We start from the raw sequence: 27,130 nt of genomic DNA on the forward strand, positions 1-27,130 counted from the left end.
TTGGAGGAGGTAGTAGGGATTGCCACACACACAGCAGGGGAACAGCTGACGTTACTGAACCCCAATAACAGAGGAGGGACTGTTGACTGTGCGTACAGCACTTCTGGACGGCAACTGGCGGTGTTGGAGCCCAGGGACAGGTGGAGGAGGAGGAGGTTGGAGGAGGTAGGAGGGATTGCCACACACACAGCAGGGGAACAGCTGACGTTACTGAACCCCAATAACAGAGGAGGGACTGTTGACTGTGCGTACAGCACTTCTGGACGGCAACTGGCGGTGTTGGAGCCCAGGGACAGGTGGAGGAGGAGGAGGTTGGAGGAGGTAGGAGGGATTGCCACACACACAGCAGGGGAACAGCTGACGTTACTGAACCCCAATAACAGAGGAGGGACTGTTGACTGTGCGTACAGCACTTCTGGACGGCAACTGGCGGTGTTGGAGCCCAGGGACAGGTGGAGGAGGAGGAGGTTGGAGGAGGTTGGAGGAGGTAGGAGGGATTGCCACACACACAGCAGGGGAACAGCTGACGTTACTGAACCCCAATAACAGAGGAGGGACTGTTGACTGTGCGTACAGCACTTCTGGACGGCAACTGGCGGTGTTGGAGCCCAGGGACAGGTGGAGGAGGAGGAGGTTGGAGGAGGTAGGAGGGATTGCCACACACACAGCAGGGGAACAGCTGACGTTACTGAACCCCAATAACAGAGGAGGGACTGTTGACTGTGCGTACAGCACTTCTGGACGGCAACTGGCGGTGTTGGAGCCCAGGGACAGGTGGAGGAGGAGGAGGTTGGAGGAGGTAGGAGGGATTGCCACACACACAGCAGGGGAACAGCTGACGTTACTGAACCCCAATAACAGAGGAGGGACTGTTGACTGTGCGTACAGCACTTCTGGACGGCAACTGGCGGTGTTGGAGCCCAGGGACAGGTGGAGGAGGAGGAGGTTGGAGGAGGTAGGAGGGATTGCCACACACACAGCAGGGGAACAGCTGACGTTACTGAACCCCAATAACAGAGGAGGGACTGTTGACTGTGCGTACAGCACTTCTGGACGGCAACTGGCGGTGTTGGAGCCCAGGGACAGGTGGAGGAGGAGGAGGTTGGAGGAGGTTGGAGGAGGTAGGAGGGATTGCCACACACACAGCAGGGGAACAGCTGACGTTACTGAACCCCAATAACAGAGGAGGGACTGTTGACTGTGCGTACAGCACTTCTGGACGGCAACTGGCGGTGTTGGAGCCCAGGGACAGGTGGAGGAGGAGGAGGTTGGAGGAGGTAGGAGGGATTGCCACACACACAGCAGGGGAACAGCTGACGTTACTGAACCCCAATAACAGAGGAGGGACTGTTGACTGTGCCTACAGCACTTCTGGACGGCAACTGGCGGTGTTGGAGCCCAGGGACAGGTGGAGGAGGAGGAGGTTGGAGGAGGTAGGAGGGATTGCCACACACACAGCAGGGGAACAGCTGACGTTACTGAACCCCAATAACAGAGGAGGGACTGTTGACTGTGCGTACAGCACTTCTGGACGGCAACTGGCGGTGTTGGAGCCCAGGGACAGGTGGAGGAGGAGGAGGTTGGAGGAGGTAGGAGGGATTGCCACACACACAGCAGGGGAACAGCTGACGTTACTGAACCCCAATAACAGAGGAGGGACTGTTGACTGTGCGTACAGCACTTCTGGACGGCAACTGGCGGTGTTGGAGCCCAGGGACAGGTGGAGGAGGAGGAGGTTGGAGGAGGTAGGAGGGATTGCCACACACACAGCAGGGGAACAGCTGACGTTACTGAACCCCAATAACAGAGGAGCGACTGTTGACTGTGCGTACAGCACTTCTGGACGGCAACTGGCGGTGTTGGAGCCCAGGGACAGGTGGAGGAGGAGGAGGAGGTTGGAGGAGGTAGGAGGGATTGCCACACACACAGCAGGGGAACAGCTGACGTTACTGAACCCCAATAACAGAGGAGGGACTGTTGACTGTGCGTACAGCACTTCTGGACGGCAACTGGCGGTGTTGGAGCCCAGGGACAGGTGGAGGAGGAGGAGGTTGGAGGAGGTTGGAGGAGGTAGGAGGGATTGCCACACACACAGCAGGGGAACAGCTGACGTTACTGAACCCCAATAACAGAGGAGGGACTGTTGACTGTGCGTACAGCACTTCTGGACGGCAACTGGCGGTGTTGGAGCCCAGGGACAGGTGGAGGAGGAGGAGGAGGTTGGAGGAGGTAGGAGGGATTGCCACACACACAGCAGGGGAACAGCTGACGTTACTGAACCCCAATAACAGAGGAGGGACTGTTGACTGTGCGTACAGCACTTCTGGACGGCAACTGGCGGTGTTGGAGCCCAGGGACAGGTGGAGGAGGAGGAGGTTGGAGGAGGTTGGAGGAGGTAGGAGGGATTGCCACACACACAGCAGGGTAACAGCTGACGTTACTGAACCCCAATAACAGAGGAGGGACTGTTGACTGTGCGTACAGCACTTCTGGACGGCAACTGGCGGTGTTGGAGCCCAGGGACAGGTGGAGGAGGAGGAGGTTGGAGGAGGTTGGAGGAGGTAGGAGGGATTGCCACACACACAGCAGGGGAACAGCTGACGTTACTGAACCCCAATAACAGAGGAGGGACTGTTGACTGTGCGTACAGCACTTCTGGACGGCAACTGGCGGTGTTGGAGCCCAGGGACAGGTGGAGGAGGAGGAGGTTGGAGGAGGTAGGAGGGATTGCCACACACACAGCAGGGGAACAGCTGACGTTACTGAACCCCAATAACAGAGGAGGGACTGTTGACTGTGCGTACAGCACTTCTGGACGGCAACTGGCGGTGTTGGAGCCCAGGGACAGGTGGAGGAGGAGGAGGTTGGAGGAGGTAGGAGGGATTGCCACACACACAGCAGGGGAACAGCTGACGTTACTGAACCCCAATAACAGAGGAGCGACTGTTGACTGTGCGTACAGCACTTCTGGACGGCAACTAGCGGTGTTGGAGCCCAGGGGCAGGTGGAAAAGCAGAGGAACACAATGTAGGCCGAAGCCTGAGAAAGTCGAAAGGGAACCTTTAACCCCCCCCCAAGGCGTTTGTAGCTGAAAGAGCCAGCTTGTGCAGCACAAAAGATGCAAAAGGAAAAGGTGGCTCTTTTCATCATGCTCCTTGCAAACACAGAACTAAACACTTATAAAATGTGTCCCCTGAAGCCGTGAAACCGTCCCGGAGGTGGGACTTTCCTTCGTAATAAGACGCAGCACAGCCATCATTACTACCCCCCCGCCGCCGTGCCCCGGCTCCTCAGCGTTGTTTGATTCCGTCCCGGAGCCTGCGCTGTTATGTTATCCCGTGGCCAGGCACACTTAGCGCTGCCCATCTTCTGACATCATTTGGTGTCAGGCTGGCTGCGCCTGTGCGGCCGCGCTGGCCGAGAGCCCGCCTCGCAGTGTCTTCTGATGTAATCCCACTGGGGGCCTGGGATCCATGGCCATGCGCAGTGCATATCCTCGCCTCTCACTCCCCTCCCTACGGCTTCTTTTTCAGACTGTGCGGTGTCACGGCCGTGGCATGCTATTAGGGACCAGCTGACACCGAACAGTCTGAAGAAGCCATAGGGAGATGAGTGAGAGGTGGAGGTTCAGATATGCACTGCGCATGTCCATAGATCCCAGGCCCCCAGTGGGATTAAATCAGAAGACACTGCGAGGCGGGCTCTCGGCCAGCGTGGCCGCACAGGCGCAGCCAGCCTGACACCAAATGATGCCAGAAGACGGGCAGCGCTAAGTGTGCCTGGCCACGGGATAACATAACAGCGCAGGCTCCGGGACGGAATCAAACAACGCTGAGGAGCCGGGGCGCGGCGCCGGGGGGGTAGGAATGACGGCTGTGCTGCGTCCTATTACGAAGGAAAGTCCCACCTCCGGGACGGTTTTACGGTATCAGTGGACACATTTTATAAGTGTTAAGTTTTGCGTGTGCAAGGAGCAAAACCAAAATAGCTACCTTTTTCCTTGTGCAGCATTACTGCTGCACAAGGTGGCTCTTTCAGTAACAAACGCCTTGGGGGGGGGGGGGGACAGATTCCCTTACATTTCAGTTGTTGTGTCAGCGTGGCGGTCGCATGACACATTGCCGGCTACACAGCTGGGGATCAGCTGACGTTACTGAAACCCAATAACACTGGGTCGTATGTTTTGACTGTGCAGACGGCACGTCTGAGCCTCAACTGGCGGTGTTGGAGCCCAGGAATTTAAGTTCAGGTGGTAGAAAGATGAACACAACAGGAGACCTGGATAACGTATACAGTGACCTAATTATTTAATCAGGAGGAGGAGTGGCAAATTCCTGCGAGATCCAGGCCTTGTTCATTTTCAGAAAAGTAAGCCGGTCAACGTTATCGGAGGATAGTCGCATGCGACGGTCAGTTAGTACACCACCTGCAGCACTAAAGACACGTTCCGATAATACACTGGCCGCAGGGCAAGACAGCACCTCCAATGCATACTGGCTTAGCTCTGGCCATGTATCCAGCTTTGAGACCCAAAACTTGAAAGGGGAAGAGCCGTCTGGGAGTACAGCAAGAGGGCAAGACATGTATTCTGTCACCATCTGACGGAACCGTTGCCTCCTGCTGACTGGAGCCGTCTGTGATGGTGTAGACTTTTGTGGGGGGCACACAAAACTGTGCCACAGTTGGGCCATACTGGTCTTGCCTTGGGCAGAGGCACTGCTTCTGCTCCCTCTTTGTGCAGAGCCTCCACCACTGCCTGGACGCACTGAGCTGCTTTGGAATGCAGTAGCAGCACTTCTCTCAGTTGGAATGGAGAAGATGATGGAACTGACCAGTGTGTCTTGGTACTCCCGCATTTTTCGCTCCCGGTTCAACGGTGTGATGAGGCTTTCTACGTTGTCCCGGTAGCGAGGATCGAGGAGGGTGAACACCCAATAATCAGACATGTTGAGAATGTGGGCGATGCGGCGGTCGTTTCTCAGGCACTGCAGCATGTAATCCACCATGTGCTGCAGACTGCCAACTGCCCAAGAAACGCTGTCCCCAGCTGGAGGCGTGATCTCTGCCCGCTCATCATCACCCCACCCTCGCTGTACACACTGAGTACTGGACAATTGTGTAACTCCCTCCTCTGGACGGATGTCTTCCTCCTCCATTGACTCCTCCTCATCCTCCTCACAAACTGTCCCCTGCCTACGCGTTTGTGAGGAACCACGTGGCGCTGACTGTCCAGAAGATGATGGAAGTGGTGAATCCTCATCCTCCACCTCTTCCACAACATCATCCCTTAGCGCTTGCAGTGATTTTTCAAGCAGGCAGATAAGGGGGACAGTCATGCTGACTAGTGCATCATCTGCACTCGCCATCCGCGTGGAATAATCAAAGGGACGCAAAACCTGGCAGACATCCTTCATAGTGGCCCACTCTGTGGTTGTGAAGTCTGTACGGCGCTGACTGCGACTTTTTTGCGCCTGATACAGCTGGTACTCCATTACAGCTTGCTGCTGCTCACACAACCGCTCCAACATATGTAACGTGGAATTCCACCTGGTAGGTAGGTCACATATGATGCGATGTTCCGGCAGGCGGTGTCGGCGCTGCAGAGCCGCAATGCGCGCTTTTGCCGTGCTGGAACGCCGCAAGTGAGCACACTCTAGGCGGACCTTGTGCAGCAGTGCATCAAGATCCGGATAGTCCCTCAAAAAACTCTGCACGACCAAATTGAGCACATGTGCCAGACATGGGATGTGAGTGAGGTTGCCGAGGCCCAGGGCTGCCACCAGATTTTGGCCATTATCACACACTACCATGCCTGGCTGGAGATTCGCTGGCTCAAACCACACATCGCTCTCCTGCTTGATGGCATTCCAGAGCTCCTGCGCTGTGTGGCTACGATTCCCCAAAAAAATTAATTTCAAGACGGCCTGTTGACGTTTGGCCACGGCTGTGCTCATGTCGGTCGTAACAGGTACACGTTCATCACGGGTCCATGTGGAGGTGGACTGTGACGGCTCCTGCAGCGATGATTCTGAGGAACTGGTGTAAGAGGAGGAGTCAATGCGTACAGAATGGATTCCTGCAATCCTTGGAGTGGGCAGGACACGTCCTGCGCCACTCGCACGGTCTGTACCCGGCTCAACTACATTAACCCAATGGGCAGTGAGGGAAAGGTATCGCCCCTGTCCATGTTGACTGGTCCACGCATCGGTGGTGAGGTGGACCTTGCTACTGATGGCGTTCAGTAGCGCGTGTTTTATGTGTCCCTCCACATGCTTGTGCAGGGCAGGGACGGCTTGCCTGCTGAAGTAAAAGCGGCTGGGCACATTGTACTGTGGGACTGCCAATGACATCAAGTCACGGAAGCTGTCAGTCTCCACCAGCCTGAATGACAGCATTTCCAGTGACAGAAGTTTGGCAATGCCTGCAGTCAGAGCCTGTGCTCGTGGGTGGTTTGACGAGAAAGGCCGCCTTTTCTCCCATGCCTGTACTACCGATGGCTGTAGACTGGGCTGGGAGTGTGTGGATGACTGGGAAAGTGGTGCTGCGGGTGGAATGACAGCGGGTCTCTGGACAACAGGGCCAGAGGTTCTTCCACGGCGATCCTGGGAGGAAGCCGAACCAGCTGCGTGTGAGCTAGAGGAAGAGGCAACACGAGCTGAAGAGGTGGTAGCTGCCGCTGTTGGTTGGCCTAGCTCTTCAGTGTGTTTGTCTAACTCCGCCGGGTGCCTGTTGCGCACATGTTTCCACATGTTGGAGGTATTGAGGTTGGCGACTTTTTGACCTCTTTTGATTTTTTGATGACACACCTTGCATCTGACATAGCAAATGTCATCTGCAACTGGGTCAAAAAAGGACCAGGCACTGCAAGTCTTGGGAGCCCCCCTTTTGACTTTTGGAAGAGACATGCTCCTTACGGGTGCCAAAGCGGAGGCTGCAGGATCCGCAGTCTTCCCCCTCCCTCTCCCTCTTTGGGCCGTACGGGGAATCTCTTCCTCAGAGCTGCTCCCACCACCTTCCTGTCCCTGACGCCAAGATGGGTCAAGGACCTCATCATCTACACTACCCTCTGCCCCCAACTGCTCCTCCTGGGTAGTCTCAGCAGCAGAGCACGCACCAGTAAGTGGCACCTGAGTGTCATCATCAGCTGATGCGGCCTGCGAGGTGGTGACCGGAGCCACTGGCCCACCCGCCTCTTCAGAGGAAGACAGAAAAAGCGGTTGGGCATCACTGCACCCTGCCTCTTCTTCCATTTCTCCAATGCTGCTTGGCTGGCCCCCTGTTTCCAAGCCAAGAGATGATTCAGAGAACAGAAGTAGAGACTGCTCCTGTCCTGGGATCTCTGTCTGCCTGGGCAATTTTGCAGGTGGTGAAGAGACAGATGGCTGCTCTCCAGTGCTCTGTGTCTGAGAGGATGTGGCACTAATGGAAGTTGATGCATTAGCTGCCATCCATCCCACAACGGCTTCAATTTGGTCTTGACGCAGCAGCGGTGTACGGCGCTCGGCGACAAAGCTGCGCATGAACGACTGTTCCCTTGTGAAAGTGGGTGCTGATGACTCACCGGTGCCCGCAGCAGGCACAGAATCCCCACGTCCCCTCCCTGCTCCGCGCCCACGCCCACGCCCACGTGCCTTACTCACTGCCTTCTTCATCTTGGTTGACTGATAAAGATAAGCAGAAAAGTACTAACGGCTTTGTGTGCTTATTCCTGAGCAACTCCTCCTAACAGGTATAAGACACACTAATTTTCTAAAGTGTGGACTAGACTTGAATATGAGCTAATGTGGCCTACACAAATGTAAAGTGGTGTAACTGGTGTGTTTGGTGAACTTTATTATTTATTTTTTTGGGGCTGAACTGACAACGGATAGAGCTGCAGTCACACGGAGACCGTGCAGACAGACGTAAACGGCGCTGCAAGGCCCAAAAACCCTCCTCTACTTTATCCTATGTAGTGTTTTTCCACAAATTAGCTGGAGACGGGTGGAAAGACACTAATAGGATTTTTTTAAATTAATTAGCAGCAGACTACACTACTTGAAAACAAAATGAAAATTGATTTGGCGGTATGACGCAGTGAACAACCCTGAGCTGGAGACAACCAAGCTACGGCTGCTCACAGACTACAGGGCGAGCTGCAGTCACACGGAGACCGTGCAGACAGCCGTAAACGGCGCTGCAAGGCCCAAAAACCCTCCTCTACTTTATCCTATGTAGTGTTTTTCCACAAATTAGCTGGAGACGGGTGGAAAGACACTAATAGGATTTTTTTAAATTAATTAGCAGCAGACTACACTACTTGAAAACAAAATGAAAATTGATTTGGCGGTATGACGCAGTGAACAACCCTGAGCTGGAGACAACCAAGCTACGGCTGCTCACAGACTACAGGGCGAGCTGCAGTCACACGGAGACCGTGCAGACAGCCGTAAACGGCGCTGCAAGGCCCAAAAATCCTCCTCTACTTTATCCTATGTAGTGTTTTTCCACAAATTAGCTGGAGACGGGTGGAAAGACACTAATAGGATTTTTTTGAATAAATTAGCAGCAGACTACACTACTTGGAAAAAAAAAAAAAAAAAAAGAGAACAGTACTGTATGAGGCAATGAACCACCCTCCCTGAACTGAATACAACCAGCTATGGATGGCCTATGTGGCTGCACTCAGACTAGAGAGTGGGCTGCACTCACACACACACACACAGAGAGACCTTGCAGATCGCTGTGAAAACAGCGCTACAAGGCAAAAGGAAGGTGAATAGTAGGTGAACACAGCGGTTGCTAAATTAGCCTTTGGAAAGCACAAAGAAGCAAATCGCTATCTCTAAACTGTCCCTCAGTCAGCAAACAGCGTCCTGTCACTAACTGAATTCACAGCAGAGTGATCGCAAAATGGCGCCAGCGACTTTTAAACTGCATCATGACATCATTTCAGCAGCCAATCACAGCCATGCCAGTAGTTTCATGCCCTCCATGCTGAACAGGATGTGCCCACACTTGAAATCATTCTCATTGGCTGAATTTCTGCATTTTGAATCTGGGAACTTCCGATTCCGGTATCCGATACGCGGCAAGTATCGGAATCCCGGTATCGGAATTCCGATACCGCTAGTATCGGCCGATACCCGATACTTGCGGTATCGGAATGCTCAACACTATTACACAATTATGCATGATAGTAAATCAAATAATTGTCAATAAAATTAGTAGAATGTATCTGTTTCAGTCATCAGGTCTTCTTGTGCAAACGCACATTGCTTACCTTTTCTTGCTTTTTATCAGTATAAAGAAATAGTTTTGTTCCTCGAAGTTCTGTCCAGTACCTGACTTCCTAGAAACCAAAAATAGTTTTCTTATTATATTGAAGAATAAAAATGATACAAGAGTCTAAATTCCATAGCAGAGAATAAATTATTTTGAGAGTGACAAATATTGGCACAAATTAGAATATATACTGGAAACAAAGGAGCAGATTTATCAATGTAATTTTTTTTAGCAAATATAAAAAATATTGGGTTTTGGATAAATCTATTGTTTATGAAGTCGCTAGGCAATGCTTGTGCTTGAAAAGCTGAGTAGGGTTTCAAAGTTTTATCAGTGCATTAGCTAAAGGATTTCTTCCTCCAAGATGTATATGCAGCGCCCCAGAGTCCTGGTCGTTGCAGTGCTGTGGCTTCGCCGCTAAGGGGAGCCATGGTACGTTCGATGGCACCGAAGGAGTTCCTCCAATCAGGTATCACAGACACCAATATGTTTCACAGCTGGGCCTCCGGGGGGAGCTAAGGGTGCTATTCATTAGGCCACTCCCCACCATAGTGGGTAAACTGGGGGTCAGGCAGGAAGTTAGAGAGAACGCTGACGGGATTGAACGGAGCAACACCCTGTGGCAGGGGGTGTTGTGAAGGGAGAGACTGTAGGGTCTCTGCCAGGGGTGGGATCCTGGCAGAGGCTTGGCATTGAAAGAACGTAACGGGTCCGCGCAGGCTCCTGGAAGCGGCGGGACTCAGGAAAGGACTAGAAGCGAGACAGATTGTGCTGAGTGAGAAACGAGATCAAGCAGAAGGAGAATACCAGCAGGGGTTGTGCTGAAAGAGGCAGCACCTTGCTGAGGCGCAATACCGGTGGCCGGAACGCCGAGGGAGTGGATTAGAATACAGCTTCAAGCCATACTCCAAACAGCGGCAGGACAGTTGGTCTCAGGCGGGCTGTCTACCACATATCACCTATGAAGTCTTGGGGGGCAATTGCGGGAGAGGGGCATCTCTAGGGTCCCGGAAGAACTCCAGGCCTACCTGACAAACGGGTGCCATTCCAACCTGAATACAGGGAAGGGGTGGATTACAGAGGAACATCAAATCGAGTTGTGAGGGAACTTAAGAAACAGACACAACCGTTGTGGGGTCACTTTCCGTGAGCACAGCAGGGAAGGACTACAACACATAGCGCTAGAAGGAAGGCACAGATTTCCACCTGAGAGGAGGGCTCTGGAGGTGCCATTGGACCGGCCGGACTTGCGCAGCCTGGTGAACCGTATTCTGGACTGGGGACTCAGAGATCTCCAGTAAAGAGGTAAAGAGACTGCAAACTGGTGTCCTCGTTATTTACCGCGACTTACACCCCACAACCGCACCGTTACATCGCTACCATTACTACCACCTATTTCACCGGATGTCCCCCACTGACGGACAGGGCCACGGACCGGGTCTAGCCACCGTGACAACCCCGAGACTGAGAACCAGAGGCCCGGCTCCGGGTACCCCTCGGCCCTGCGGCGGTGTGGGGGCGCTCCAACTTGGCGTCACGAACAGGATCTACTTAAGCCTGAAGAATCAGGTCATGTGTGCCTAGAGACTGTGATTTGTTGTGCTTGGACTGTACTTTATTGTAAGACTGTGCTGCGCCATTAGCCGCCAAAAGTTCCCGCCAAAAGGCGCCGCCATTGCTACACCCAAGAGGAAGGAGGGTGTGTTATGGGCGGAGACTCCCAGTGTGGCGCGAGAAATGGCTACCGCCCCCTGCACTTCTGGCTGCAGAGGAATGACCTGCCCCAAAGCAGAAGAGAAACACCCCTTGATATGCAACGGCGAGAGGCTGGTGACGGAGAAGCCCGACCTCAGGGAAATGGCGGAGTTAGGTGCATGCACTGCCAGCGACTATCCGGTGGCGATGATGAACGGCGAGTGCCTGAGCGAGGAAGAAGCGGTTCAGGCCTGCCTTTCTTCACCGGAGATGGACCGGAAGCCTGCGGATCCGACAGCGAAGCTACGTCCACCAATCCCGACCTCGGAGTTAGAGGAGGAGGAACCACAGCAAGCGGAGCGGAGTCCGAGCATCCCATTGGAGGAGCCCCGGTCCGGGCTGCAGCAGATTCCAGCGTCCTTGTTAACGGACCGGAGCGACACCGATGGAACCACATTAGGCGCAGGTATGGCCGACGCCCCTGCTCCCCTTCACGAGCCCGCTTCCATGGCCCACCTCCATCGCAGTAGGGAGCGACTTATCTCGGCAGGGCTAATGGTGCTATCCCCCGACGACCTGGGGAGGATGGTGCCACCGCTGTCGACTGGAGTGGGGGAGCCTGTAGATGTGAGCTTAGATGGAGTGGTTCTTCGGTGGGACACCCCTTGGTTTAGAGCAGATGGATCCCGGGAGAACGGGTCCACTCTTGCGGTGCTTACATGGGAACAATATAGACAGTGCTTGATTCTGCAGTGGAAAGGACGGAGAGGAGCTGAGTCGATGGGCCCACCGAAAGTACAACAACCCCCCCTGGCATGGGATGACAGAGACGCGGTAAGGCGAGGCACTGTGTTGGCCTACCATGTAAAAAGGGGGTGGGGCCTCATACACGAGCCGGGACTGGATACTGATGTTTTCGTTGCGCATTGTAACGTGAGGGCTCCTTGTTGTGGCCGAAGCAGAGAACCGTTACAAAAGGGGGATCCAGTGACCTACAGCCGCCACTTGAACCCGCTGGGGTGGTATGCACGGAATGTTCGGCGGTGTATGTCTGGGCCTGCGGCACCTGCAGCCCCAGACCTGGTCCCGGGAGCGCCTGAACTTGTCACCATCGCAACGGTACGCCTAGTGGCAGCCCCGGAGCTGGCCAGTCGAGTCCATCTGCATGTTCGAACCGAGGACACTGGTGCTGCAGTGGCCGGGGGCCGGGAGCCCCAGCCACCGGAAGAAGAATAAACCTCGGAAACTTGAAAAATGTAAATAGTTTTCCTTAACTGTTCTTTAAGTTGCTGCTAAACCCGTCCAGGGTAAACTTTAAAAGGTGACCCCTTTGTTGACCCGGGGTCACTATTGTTTTCCTTTTTTTTTTTTCTTGAAGTTGTTGCACAAAAGTTATACAAACTGCAGAAATCATGGACTGTGCATGATTCGAACTTCCTTTGTAAATAGTTTGCACCTTCTTAAAGGTGCTCCCTACTGGTTTTAGCCAAAGACACTTTGCGAAGATATTTGCCCTATTGGTTTGAGCTAAAGACACTTTGTGAAGATACCTTTCCTACCGGTTCTAATTAAAGACACTTTGCGAAGATACCATACCGGAACCTTTGCATGGACTGGTAGGCTGAGAGAACGAGCTACCTCAGAGAGACTTGGTTCCCTCTTAAAGGGGATGTGAAGAATTGAACTTGAGAGAGATACTGTTGCAGAACAGTAAAGCTATAATGATGCTTGAAAAGAATGTAACTGTTTTACATGAAAAGTTAAATGTGTTCAATTTGTTTGAAATGTGAAACCTGAATAATGTTTTGAAAGATGCAGAGAGCCCGTAGGGGTAGAGATAGAGGTCTGCATAGTTGAAAGTAAAAGAAGTAATGATGAAGGTGAGGATAGAAGGTAAACCCTGCGTCCCCATAGAAAGTTACTTTGTTACTAAGGACAGAAAGTGAACCCGTAGGGGTTAGAGAGTGAGTCCTTAAAGGAGCCGAGTAGAGCAGGCTCAGAGTTCTTTAAACGAAAGGAATGTTATGTCTATACTATGTATAGTAGCGAAAGGCAGTAGGCCCTGGCTGAACGGGGCGGTCCTGTAAAAGAAAGGAGAGGCAGTAGGTCTGGTGCCATAGGGACAGGCGGTCCTGCAGGTTCAAAGTAGGAGAATGTAAAGTTACCTTACCCTGTAATGTGATTATAGGAAGGCCTTTGGTAAACTAAGAGTGTATGTTTCTTAAAGGCAATGTTAATTTATCGTTCCAGAATTTGCACTAAGTAGAATACCCGGTTGGGTAACAGGAGTTATGTATAGCCTGTAATTTATAAAGTTGACTATGTTTGTAACGTTAAAAGTGTCCTCACCTCCCATAAAGGGAAGCCTGTTCAAGTATACTTATCGTTTTGCACTCAACAAAATTGTATGTCTTTTTGCTAATCTGTATTGTTGTTTTTCTTCCCAGTCCCGGAGTACTGTGTTTAACCAGGGGGGAGTGCAGCGCCCCAGAGTCCTGGTCGTTGCAGTGCTGTGGCTTCGCCGCTAAGGGGAGCCATGGTACGTTCGATGGCACCGAAGGAGTTCCTCCAATCAGGTATCACAGACACCAATATGTTTCACAGCTGGGCCTCCGGGGGGAGCTAAGGGTGCTATTCATTAGGCCACTCCCCACCATAGTGGGTAAACTGGGGGTCAGGCAGGAAGTTAGAGAGAACGCTGACGGGATTGAACGGAGCAACACCCTGTGGCAGGGGGTGTTGTGAAGGGAGAGACTGTAGGGTCTCTGCCAGGGGTGGGATCCTGGCAGAGGCTTGGCATTGAAAGAACGTAACGGGTCCGCGCAGGCTCCTGGAAGCGGCGGGACTCAGGAAAGGACTAGAAGCGAGACAGATTGTGCTGAGTGAGAAACGAGATCAAGCAGAAGGAGAATACCAGCAGGGGTTGTGCTGAAAGAGGCAGCACCTTGCTGAGGCGCAATACCGGTGGCCGGAACGCCGAGGGAGTGGATTAGAATACAGCTTCAAGCCATACTCCAAACAGCGGCAGGACAGTCGGTCTCAGGCGGGCTGTCTACCACATATCACCTATGAAGTCTTGGGGGGCAATTGCGGGAGAGGGGCATCTCTAGGGTCCCGGAAGAACTCCAGGCCTACCTGACAAACGGGTGCCATTCCAACCTGAATACAGGGAAGGGGTGGATTACAGAGGAACATCAAATCGAGTTGTGAGGGAACTTAAGAAACAGACACAACCGTTGTGGGGTCACTTTCCGTGAGCACAGCAGGGAAGGACTACAACACATAGCGCTAGAAGGAAGGCACAGATTTCCACCTGAGAGGAGGGCTCTGGAGGTGCCATTGGACCGGCCGGACTTGCGCAGCCTGGTGAACCGTATTCTGGACTGGGGACTCAGAGATCTCCAGTAAAGAGGTAAAGAGACTGCAAACTGGTGTCCTCGTTATTTACCGCGACTTACACCCCACAACCGCACCGTTACATCGCTACCATTACTACCACCTATTTCACCGGACGTCCCCCACTGACGGACAGGGCCACGGACCGGGTCTAGCCACCGTGACAACCCCGAGACTGAGAACCAGAGGCCCGGCTCCGGGTACCCCTCGGCCCTGCGGCGGTGTGGGGGCGCTCCATATACTCTCTTAATGTCTGATGCCCATTACCCTTGGGAAAGAACTGTTTCACCGAATGTACAGGAGTAAGAATAAACCTTCTCCATTGTATGTATGTGTAAGGCCGGGGTCACCCATACGCGAGATACGGCCGAGTCTCGCAGGTGAAAGCCCAGCTCTGGCGCTGGCACTCCGAAGCGGAGTGTGCAGCCGCACAGCAACACATGGAGCTGCACGCTCCGCTCCAGAGTGCCTGCGCCAGAGGAGGGATTTCACCTGCGAGACTGGGCCGTATCACGCGTATGTGTGATCCCGGCCTAAGGCTGGAGTCCCACTTGCCAGTGCAATGCGAGAAACTCGCGCGAGTCTCTCACCTCAGTACTCAGCACTGCCGCCGACACCCAGAACCGGAGTGTGCGGCTGCATGTATTTCTATGCAGCTGAATGCTCCGGTCCGAACCACCGGCGGCAGTGCCGAGTATTGAGGCGCTAGTTTCTCGCATTGCAGTTGCTAGTGTGACACCGGCCTAAGGCTTTTCATTGGAAGGAGTAGTTTTTTTCCCAGTAAAATGACATGAAGTAAACCTGAATGACCCCATTTTAGCTAATATGGTCTATTCGTAACATTTGTGTTCATCATTTAGCCGATGATCCCTCCTCCGTATTAATTCTGGTTTTCTGTTTCTGCCACAGAAAAACAAGATTCCACATTCAGTTGAGAACTTAGCCCTAGGGCTCGTTCAGATGAGCGTATCATATGGATGTGCACTGTCGAATTAAAATCAGGGAAGGACCAATGTTATTCAATAGGGCAGTTCAAACACTTTTTTCTTTTACACAGACTGAGTGCCCATGTAAAAAAAATGACAGCATGCATTATTGTAGATGAGCTTTGCAAATTCAAGTCTATATGTGTGGAAAACAAAAAGTTGATCCCATACAGAACATCCATATTGCATCCGATTTTTGCAGATACATTGCAATTATTAACCTATTTGATCATGTACATTTCAAACTGCTGATGTGTAAGTACAGATGTCACATGGATGTATAAAATGGACACACAGCTCACACACGGATGAACTTCGGACAATTTTTCATACATTCATCTGAACCTGGCCCAAAGACTCTCTCATTTGTACATTTTTCACATACAAGGTCTATTCTTCGATGTGCTGAGCTTTTTTCTCTGACTTTTTGATAGAAGCTTTAAAAAAACATCACCATGTGATGTGAGTCGAAGGGCAGCGCAAACTGTGCATGCCCGAAAAAGGAACTTAGAGCGCAGGCGCCGGGGACGTTAATGAATGTAGAGGAGGTGGCGCCTGGCGCGCAGAGGGGCCGAGTGATGGCTGGGAGGCGTTTGTGTACGGGGGGAAAAGACATGCCCCCGGACAAACTACAGGTATGGCAGGCAAATTAAAAAAAATGAATATTGCAGCATTGGAAGGGACCCCAAATAAAAGAGTTAGTTACAAACGCCTGGGGGGTGACACATTCCCTTTAACACCAAAATCTGTAAATAAATTGTGGGTTTTCCACTTAAATTTCAGCCTTTGCATGTGGTTCCAATGTAATATTCTTACATTGCTTAGCTAGAAATTATTCTTAGTAAACTTCATAAGCTTTTAAAAGATGGCAGTAGAATGTTCTATCAACATCCCTAGCAAATATCTAATTTTGTCAATGAAGTTGAATTCAGTCAGATGTTTCCCCTGCAATGGAACTCCATCTATAAGCGACCTGTGGAAAGTGCGGCCCGCAGACCACATCTGGCCCTCTGGAGGTTCCAGTCCGGACTGAGACATCTGAAGGGCTGAAAATCGTGGCCAATGAAATGCACCATGCGGCTTTCCTCTCCACCCGGCATCCTGATGTCACCGCTATCTGCATCTTCAAGATGCAAACACAAGTGAATATGACTTTCTTCCATCATTCACCATCTAAATATAAGAGACTATGTGGCGGCTTATACTGTACATAGGGAGGGTATGTAGGAGCTTACATTGTATATATCAGTGTGAATGGTGGCTCATTCTGTTTACAGGGGAATGTGTGGGGACTATGTGTGGGTTCATACTATGTATGGGAACTGTGTGGGGGCTGTATACTGTATATAGGGTGGCTATTTGTGGGGGCTTATACAGTATATAGGAGGGATGTGTGGGGGCTCATGCTGTATAGGGGCAGTGTGTAGGCTCATTCTGTATATAGGGAGTGCTGTGTGTGGGATCATACTGTATATGGGGACTGTTTGAGGGCTCATACTGTATACAGGGGTCTGTGTGTAGACTTACTATATTTAGGTGGGTTGTGTGCGGGCACATACTGTGTATAGAGGGAGTTGTTAGCATACTTAATTCTGTTCAACTTTAAGTGATACAATTAATATTAATGTATAATAATTATAATTACTATGCTAATATTCAGATTGAGAAGAATTAATATCAGTCCATTGGTTCAGGCCTCCAAAACAGTCACAACCCTCATGTAGTCTTTATGGACAGGAGAACAGCTGAGCACAATACCCACTCTCTTAGTCAATTCAGCCTCCCAACATGTTTGATGCACAAAGTTACACCTTAAAAAAGTATTCCCAACTTGACAATTTGATCACTGTGGGAAGGAAATGCTGGGACCCAATAAATCTCGAGAACGGGGTTCTGTTCTAAAAGATCAAAATGGAGCTGCACCAATGCTCCATTCTCTGTCTACGTGATTGCCAAAAATGGCCGAGAGTTATATCAATAATATCCCATAATCATGGTGAACATGCAAAATAAGTGTACCATGAACAGAATGGCTTCACCAGAAGAAGATCAAAGTTTGGGAATTGACCGGCCATAACCCAGGCCTGAATCCAATTGAAAATCTGTGTGTTGCCCTGAAGAGAGTGCTGTACACAGGAAATACTCTTGCAATCTGACAGATTTGGAGTGCTACGGCAAGGAAGAGGGGACAAAGATTGCAAATTCTACATGTACTATGTTGCTAGACTCTTACCTAAAAAGACTAATGCAGTCATAAATTCAAAGATTAATTCAACAAAGTATTAGTTCCAGGGTGTGTATATTTATACAAACCCATTTTTTTAGTTCTTTATTTTTCTTTTACCACCTGAAAAGATTTTAGTTTATTTTTCAATTGAATAGCACACATTTTTCGTGACATTAAAAGGTGAGTAAAGTTCTGAAACTATTCTTCTTCATAAAATTTGTTTTACATGGTTAATCCTGGCAATTTAACAAGGTGGTTCGTACTAATTTTTTATATGCTCTGTAAATATACAGTATGACCCAGCATTGGCATATCTTATATGGGGATCCTTTTTTGAAAAATATACCCACCTACCAAACCCAAGACTAGTTAAGTAGGTCTCCAGCCATATGGAATATTTTAGCACTCAGTTGACTTTTTAGAAAAAAAAAAAATGCATGGCAATTCCTAGTTGGCCCGTGCAAAATTTCCGCACATTGGTTGTTGGGGCGCAGGCAATTTCAGAAAAATCAAGCTGGTTAAATGTAAATGCATATAATGAGATGATGAACACGGAGAGGTATGTGTCTCACTGATATATATATATATACACACATATATATATATATATATATATATATATATATATATATATATATATATATATATATATATATATATATATATATATATTAATATATTTATATATATGTCCATTTTGCATGCCGGCGAGAAAATCTCGCCATATGGATGTCACACGAATGCTTACATGCGAGAAAATCGCTTCCTTGCATTGCACACGGATGACATACGGATCACTGTTCAGGGAACATTACTGTAATTGTCGTCCATGTAAGGCCGGGGTCAGACCTAATGTATAAAAATATGGTCCGTTTTTTAAGGCCGTAAAACGCAGAAAAGTTCCTGCACAGTGATCCGTATTCAATACGAGGATGCGTTTTTTTCTCCAAAAAGTATCCGTGTGTCATCCGTATGGCATCCATACGGCAAGAATTTCTCACCAGCTTGCAAAATGGATATATAATGGATCCATGGGCTCAAATATTCATGAAAACATATATACAGTTATAATGTTAGAAGTGTCTGTGTGCACAATTTTGGAGCTCTAGGTGTTAAAATAAAGGGTTAAATCACGGAAATAACTGGTGTGGGCTCCTGTGCAATTTTCTCCGCCAGAGAGGGAAAGCCAGTGAGTGAGGGCAGATATTAATAGCCTAGAGAGGGACTATGGTTATTGGCCTCCTCCAAAAAATTGCCATGCTACAGTTCACATGACTTTGTGCCACCAGGGCGCGGGAGCCCACGCCAGTTTTTTGCCATGATTTAACCCTTTATTTTAACACCTAGAGCTCCAAAATTGTGCACACACAAACTACTAACATTATTATTATTGAGGAATATATAAAAATATAAGGGATATGAAATGGTTTACTGTATGTAAACCATGTCTGATATACTGTCGGGTTTGGTAAGGAGTTAGCAAAAGTCGGCAATTGAATTGCCGGCTTTTATGCTATCTAGCTCTGTATTAAATATAAATATACAGTGGGGCAAAAAAGTATTTAGTCAGTCAGCAATAGTGCAAGTTCCACCACTTAAAAAGATGAGAGGCGTCTGTAATTTACATCATAGGTAGACCTCAACTGTGGGAGACAAACTGAGAAACAAAAATCCAGAAAATCACAATGTCTGTTTTTTTAACATTTTATTTGCATATTATGGTGGAAAATAAGTATTTGGTCAGAAACAAACAATCAAGATTTCTGGCTCTCACAGACCTGTAACTTCTTCTTTAAGAGTCTCCTCTTTCCTCGACTCATTACCTGTAGTAATGGCACCTGTTTAAACTTGTTATCAGTATAAAAAGACACCTGTGCACACCCTCAAACAGTCTGACTCCAAACTCCACTATGGTGAAGACCAAAGAGCTGTCAAAGGACACCAGAAACAAAATTGTAGCCCTGCACCAGGCTGGGAAGACTGAATCTGCAATAGCCAACCAGCTTGGAGTGAAGAAATCAACAGTGGGAGCAATAATTAGAAAATGGAAGACATACAAGACTACTGATAATCTCCCTCGATCTAGGGCTCCATGCAAAATCCCACCCCGTGGGGTCAGAATGATCACAAGAACGGTGAGCAAAAATCCCAGAACCACGCGGGGGGACCTAGTGAATGAACTGCAGAGAGCTGGGACCAATGTAACAAGGCCTACCATAAGTAACACACTACGCCACCATGGACTCAGATCCTGCAGTGCCAGACGTGTCCCACTGCTTAAGCCAGTACATGTCCGGGCCCGTCTGAAGTTTGCTAGAGAGCATTTGGATGATCCAGAGGAGTTTTGGGAGAATGTCCTATGGTCTGATGAAACCAAACTGGAACTGTTTGGTAGAAACACAACTTGTCGTGTTTGGAGGAAAAAGAATACTGAGTTGCATCCATCAAACACCATTCCTACTGTAAAGCATGGTGGTGGAAACATCATGCTTTGGGGCTGTTTCTCTGCAAAGGGGCCAGGACGACTGATCCGGGTACATGAAAGAATGAATGGGGCCATGTATCGTGAGATTTTGAGTGCAAACCTCCTTCCATCAGCAAGGGCATTGAAGATGAAACGTGGCTGGGTCTTTCAACATGACAATGATCCAAAGCACACCGCCAGGGCAACGAAGGAGTGGCTTCGTAAGAAGCATTTCAAGGTCCTGGAGTGGCCTAGCCAGTCTCCAGATCTCAACCCTATAGAAAACCTTTGGAGGGAGTTGAAAGTCCGTGTTGCCAAGCGAAAAGCCAAAAACATCACTGCTCTAAAGGAGATCTGCATGGAGGAATGGGCCAACATACCAACAACAGTGTGTGGCAACCTTGTGAAGACTTACAGAAAACGTTTGACCTCTGTCATTGCCAACAAAGGATATATTACAAAGTATTGAGATGAAATTTTGTTTCTGACCAAATACTTATTTTCCACCATAATATGCAAATAAAATGTTAAAAAAAACCAGACAATGTGATTTTCTGGATTTTTTTTTCTCAGTTTGTCTCCCATAGTTGAGGTCTACCTATGATGTAAATTACAGACGCCTCTCATCTTTTTAAGTGGTGGAACTTGCACTATTGCTGACTGACTAAATACTTTTTTGCCCCACTGTATATACATATATCTCACTGACATATATATATATATATATATATATATATATACACAGTACAGACCAAAAGTTTGGACACGCCTTCTCATTTAAAGATTTTTCTGTATTTTCATGTCTATGAAAATTGTACATTCACTTCAAAGTAGCCACCTTTTGCTTTGATGACTGCTTTGCACACTCTTGGCATTCTCTTGATGAGCTTCAAGAGGTAGTCACTGGGAATGGTCTTCCAACAATCTTGAAGGAGTTCCCAGAGATGCTTAGCACTTGTTGGCCCTTTTGCCTTCACTCTGCGGTTTAGCTCACCCCAAACCATCTTGTTTGAGTTCAGGTCTGGTGACTGTGGAGGCCAGGTCATCTGGAGGTGTGTTTGGGGTCATTGTCCTGTTGAAACATAAATGATGGTCCAACTAAATGCAAACCGGATGGAATAGCATGCCACTACAAGATGCTGTGGTAGCCATGCTCGTTCAGTATGCCTTCAATTTTTAATAAATCCCCAACAGTGTCACCAGAAAAGCACCCCCACACCATCACACCTCCTCCTCCATGCTTCACAGTGGGAACCAGGCATGTAGAGTCCATCCGTTCACCTTTTCTGCATCACACAAAGACACGGTGGTTGGAACCAAAGATCTCAAATTTGGACTCATCAGACCAAAGCACAGATTTCCACTGGTCTAATGTCCATTCCTTGTGTTCTTTAGCTCAAAAAAGTCTCTTCTGCTTGTTGCCTGTCCTTAGCAGTGGATTCCTAGAAGCTATTTTACCTTGAAGGCCTGCTGCACAAAGTTTCCTCTTAACAGTTGTTGAGATGTGTCTGCTGCTAGAACTCTGTGTGGCATTGACTTGGTCTCTAATCTGAGCTGCTGTTAACCTGTGATTTCTGAGGCTGGTGACGGATAAACTTATCCTCAGAAGCAGAGGTGACTCTTGGTCTTCCTTTCCTGGGGCGGGCCTCATGTGAGACAGTTTCTTTGTAGCGCTTGATGGTATTTGCCACTGCACTTGGGGACACTTTCAAAGTTTGCCCAATTTTTCAGACTGACTGACCTTCATTTCTTAAAGTAATGATGGCCACTCGTTTTTCTTTACTTAGCTGCTTTTTTCTTGCCATAATACAAATTCTAACAGTCTATTCAGTAGGACTATCAGCTGTGTATCCACCAGACTTATGCACAACACAACTGATGGTCCCAAACCCATTTATAAGGCAAGAATTCCCATTTATTAAACCTGACAGGGCACACCTGTGAAGTGAAAACCATTTCCGGTGACTACCTCTTGAAGCTCATCAAGAGAATGCCAAGAGTGTGCAAAGCAGTCATCAAAGCAAAAGGTGGCTACTTTGAAGTGAATGTACAATTTTCATAGTCATGAAAATACAGAAAAATCTTTAAATGAGGTGTGTCCAAACTTTTGGTCTGTACTGTCTATATATATAGTTGTCAAAGGGGTACTTCCGTCCGTCGGTCTGTCTGTCTTTCTTTCTGTCTGCAACTTCCGTCACGGAAATTCCGCATCGCTGATTGGTCTCGCCAGCTGCCGGTCCTGGCTGCCGCGACCAATCAGCGATGGCCACAGTCGAGGGAATTAGTCCCTCCCTACTCCCGTCCAGTCAGTGCCCGGCGCCCGCTCCATACTCCTCTCCCGTCAGCGCTCACACAGGGTTAATAACAGCGTTAAAGGACCGCGTTATGCCGCGAGTAACACACTCCGTTAACGCTGCTATTAACCCTGTGTGACCAACTTTTTACTATTGATGGTGCCTATGCAGCATCAATAGTAAAAAGATCTCATGTTAAAAATTATAAAAAAACAAAAAACCTGCTATTCTCACCTTCCGTCGTCCGCCGAGGCGCGCGTGGCTGCCGCCAGCTTCCGTTCCCAGAGATGCATTGCGAAATTACCTAGAAGACTTAGCGGTTTTGCGAGACTGCTAAGTCATCTGGGTAATCTCTCAATGCATCTCTGGGAACGGAAGCTGGTGGCAGCCGCGCGCATCGACACAGCTTCGCTGGACGCCGGAGGGTGAGTATATAACTATTTTTTTTAATAATTTTTTTTTAACAGGGATATGGTGCCCACACTGCTACATACTACGTGGGCTGTGTTATATACTGTGTGGCTGCTATATACTACATGGCCAGTGTTAGATACTGCGTGGGCTGTGTTATGTACTGCGTGGGCTGTGCTATATATTACGTGGCCCAGTGTTATATACTGCATGGCCTGTGTTATATTACTGCGTGGGCTGTGTTATATATTACGTGGGCAGTGTTATATACTGTGTGGGCTGTCCTATATACTATGTGGGTAGTGTTATATACTGCGTGGGCTGTGTTATATACTGCGTGGGCTGTGTTATATACTGCGTGGGCTGTGTTATATACTGCGTGGGCTGTGTTATATACTGCATGGGATGTGCTATATATTATGTGGGCAGTGTGATATACTGCATGGGCTGTGTTATATACTGCGTGTGCTGTGTTATATACTGCGTGGGCTGTGTTATATACTGCGTAGGCTGTGTTATATACTGCGTGGGCTGTGTTATATACTGTGTGGGCTGTGCTATATACTGCGTGGGCTGTGCTATATACTAAGTGGGCAGTGTTATATACTACATGGCTGCTATATACTACATGGGCAGTGTTATATACTACGTGGGCAATGTTATATACTGTGTGGGCTGTATTATATAATGTTTGGTACGTGGCCTGTGCTATATACTATGTGGCTGCTATATACATACATACATACATAGTCTAGAATATCCGATGCGTTAGAATCGGGCCACCAACTAGTATATATATATATATATATATATATATATATATAAATATATATATATATATATATATATATATATATATTGTAAGGTTTCTCTTACTGAGAGTATTGGGGGACACTCACTTGGCCGCGATATTCAAGCACACGGGCACGGGTTTATCAAACAAAGCAGTCCATGCGGTTTATTAAGCCTCATAAACCGGGGTACGCACAGTTCATAACATGAAACACAACAGGCACCAACTGGTGATATTTACTTGCAGCTTCTAACACTTCAGTGTATGGCTTTGCCTCACGGCCACTAACACGCTGGTCCTCCCTTAACCAGTTCCCAAGGGAGACCACACAGTTCATAGAACTTCACAAGCACTACCGGCCTGTACGATACCTGAAGGGAGCTCCGGCTCCACCTGCTGACTCCTTGCCAGTCCGCACCTCTGGGTAAGCTGCCTTACAGGGATCACCAACTCGCCTGGCCGGCACGCACTAGTCAGTCCAGACCTCACAGAAGGACTCCAGCTTCCCCAGACTCCATTAACACTCTTCTGGGTAAGCTGCCTAACAGGGATCCCCAACTTGCCTGTCCGGCATACAGTAGTCAGTCCAGACCTCACCAAAGGACACCAGCTTCCCCAGTTCCACTGTGCACTGCTCCGGGATCCGGTCCTCCTACTAGGACCTCCCACGCCAGCAGGTGCTTTCCAGGAAGCCTCCTCCCAGGCTTCCAACACAGGAACACACCGAGCCCTCAGGAACTCCATCAGGGATTTTGCACTTGGACCCTTCAGGTCCAAACACTGGAACCACACAGGAAAATGTGACCCACACCCTGGTCACGTTATGTACCTGTAACCACACCCACAGTAATGGATCACATGGGCTGGTCACGTGATCCTGACATCACTGCAGGTCAATTCTCACGGCCTCAATACAACTCCGTGCACATCCCGGGGAGACCATGCAGCGCCCCCTACCTGTTACAGGGGTTACTGCATCACATATATCACAATATATATATATATATATATATATATATATATATATAAATATACCTATTCTATGTGAATATGCAAATTGCCTCTTCTGAGAAAAAGAGGACTTAACTCTATAGCGCCACCTGTTGGAAGTAGCGATCCTACAAGTCACAATCAACCCTCTAACGAGTCGTGCAATATGACTTAGGATAAAAGCCAAATCAGTATCTCATTTCGCAGACACGGTGTTTCGGGCTGTTGGCCCTCGTCAGTGCGAAGCATGAGAACTGATTTGGCTAGGTGAGAGGCTCTGGACTGGGGTCTAAGGGGTAACGTTTCTCCTTATGGAGAGTGACATACCAGCTGGCTTGTCAAGGTTAGGAGGCTTATTCGCCGTGCAATGCTCCTCTGGGAAATTAAATATGCAAATTGCCTCTTCTGAGAAAAATAGGACTTAACTCTATAGCGCCACCTGTTGGAAGTAGCGATCCTACAAGTCACAATGAACCCTTTAATGAGTCGTGCAATATGACTTAGGATAAAAGCCAAATCAGAATCTCAATTCGCAGACACGGTGTTTCGGGCTGTTGGCCCTCGTCAGTGTGAAGCATGAGAACTGATTTGGCTAGGTGAGAGGCTCTAGACTGGGGTCTAAGGGGAAGACATTTATTTTATCATTTCTATTGTAAGCTGTCAGTGTGATTTTACTGTACACCGCACTGAATTACCGGCTTTTCTGCTATCAAGCTCTGTATTATATATATCTATTCTATGTGTACACATTTATTTTAGCTATTGTATTCTAACCTGAATTACTGGCTTGGTCCGTGTGTTATCCGTATTTTTCTCGCCCCCATAGACTTGCATTGGTGGATTTTTCTTGGAATACGCTGACAAACGCAGCATGCTGCGATTTTCTCAGCCCATAAAATATAGCCGAGAAATATACGGCAGATAGGAGCTGCCCCATAGAGAAACATTGATCCGTGTGCAATGCGTTGTTTTTGCGCCTCTCATAAGTCCCTATTTCTCTCTAGTGTGACCCCAGCCTAAAACAGACCAATTTTTTATATGTTGTGTGTGACTCCAGCCTAAAGGAGATCCCGCAACATTAAACATAATGGTATTTTACTTACCGATCAAAAGGGGTCTGATTATCAGGACCTTGCAAAAGAACAGGGGCAGCAGCATTTTCCCCCTCCACAGTAGCACTGCCATCTATCTGCAGTGTAGGGAAGTGCAACACAGCCCTATGTATGTGAACGGAGCAGCTCCCTGCACAGTTGTGCTACTTTGACAATAAAAATGATGGAGAATTGACCCCATAACTGAGCGCATTTACACCATTGTATAATAATTGGGAATATCCCTTTAAAAAAAAAAGGAAGTAATATCTGCAGATTATTTAACCTTTTTTCCCCCTACGGTTGGATTTTTTTTCAATTTCTGCAAGGTTGTTTCCACCAATCTCTCCCATTGGGAAACAATGTATAGTCTGAGTTATGTCAACGCTGCAGTTTTTTACTTGGAACCAGAGGTGACTCCAGATCACCAATAAGCTGCAACCTTAGAAGGAAGATAGACTTTTCAATTACTGTCCAATAATATGGAAAATCTGATGGTTCAGAACCTGTCCGGTCCCTCTTAGGCTGCATTCATTTATATCTTCAGTTTTATAACTGAAGTCTTAAACAGGTAAAGTTTTACTTTTATTCTACTTCCACATATGTAGCAAATATTTTATATGTACCTGCCTGAAATCAGCTGGGCAAGGAGTTCGGCAAGCTGGAAAGCCCCCAAGGCAAATGTTAGGATTTGTTTCAGCTCTGTGGTATTGTGCTTTGGGGTAGTGTGGTGCCACCTGCAGGTCATTGTTCCTTACTGCAGTTTTATGAAAATTAATGTTTAAAATGTATTTTGTGATCACATCATGGATGTGTGGTTTGTTTGCATATTTTCTTGTTGAACGGGGCAAGCTTACCTTTCAAATGGAGTATCATTTGTGTGTGTGGGTACAGTATGAACGGAGATACATAGGAATCACCGAAAATTTGTGTTTTGAAATAATATAGAAGGATTAGATCATAGTAATGAAACGCTTAGTGGTGAGAATATTGTGAGGACATCCAGCACAAGATCACCAAGTTCTTATACCCGTATATACTCGAGTATAAGCCGAGACTTTCAGCACATTTTTTTGTTGCTTTTTTTAATTTCCCTTTTTTTTTTTTTTCAGAAGAACGAGAGTCTTCAGGTGGATTGAGAGTACAATAAAAAAAAATGTGTTTATTTCATTAAAATACTTTATTCATAATGTGTGTGTATTTTTAACCCTTTACTACTATTGAATTAATAATGGATAGGTGTATTATTGACATCTCTCCATTATTAACCAGGTTTAATGTCACCTTACATTAGCAAGGTGACATTAACCCTTCATTACCCCATATGACAATGCCACAGGGCAGTGGGAAGAGAGAGGCTAAATGCCAGAATAGGAGCATCTTACAGATGTGCCTTTTCTGGGGTGGCTGGGGGCAGATGTTTTTAGCCAGGGGGGGCCAGTAGGCATGGTCCCTCTCTAGGCTATTAATATCTGCCCTCAGGTACTGGCTTTCCCACTCTGGCGGAGAATTTTGCGTG

At 48.4% G+C, this 27,130-nt stretch overlaps 1 protein-coding gene across 3 annotated transcripts in view; it reads right to left on the reverse strand.

Moving 5' to 3' along the window:
- STAP1 (signal transducing adaptor family member 1) overlaps window positions 1-27,130 on the reverse strand; it is a 175,871-nt gene that overhangs the window by 105,633 nt on the left and 43,108 nt on the right. For all 3 annotated transcript variants that reach the window (XM_077274989.1, XM_077274993.1, XM_077274984.1), the window contains exon 2: window positions 9,263-9,331. In XM_077274989.1, the coding sequence (XP_077131104.1) occupies window positions 9,263-9,331 (69 nt within the window). The remainder of the gene's footprint in view (window positions 1-9,262; window positions 9,332-27,130) is intronic.

Source organism: Ranitomeya variabilis, chromosome 1 (genome assembly GCF_051348905.1).
Source record: "Ranitomeya variabilis isolate aRanVar5 chromosome 1, aRanVar5.hap1, whole genome shotgun sequence".
NCBI classification, from domain to species: Eukaryota; Metazoa; Chordata; class Amphibia; order Anura; family Dendrobatidae; genus Ranitomeya; species Ranitomeya variabilis.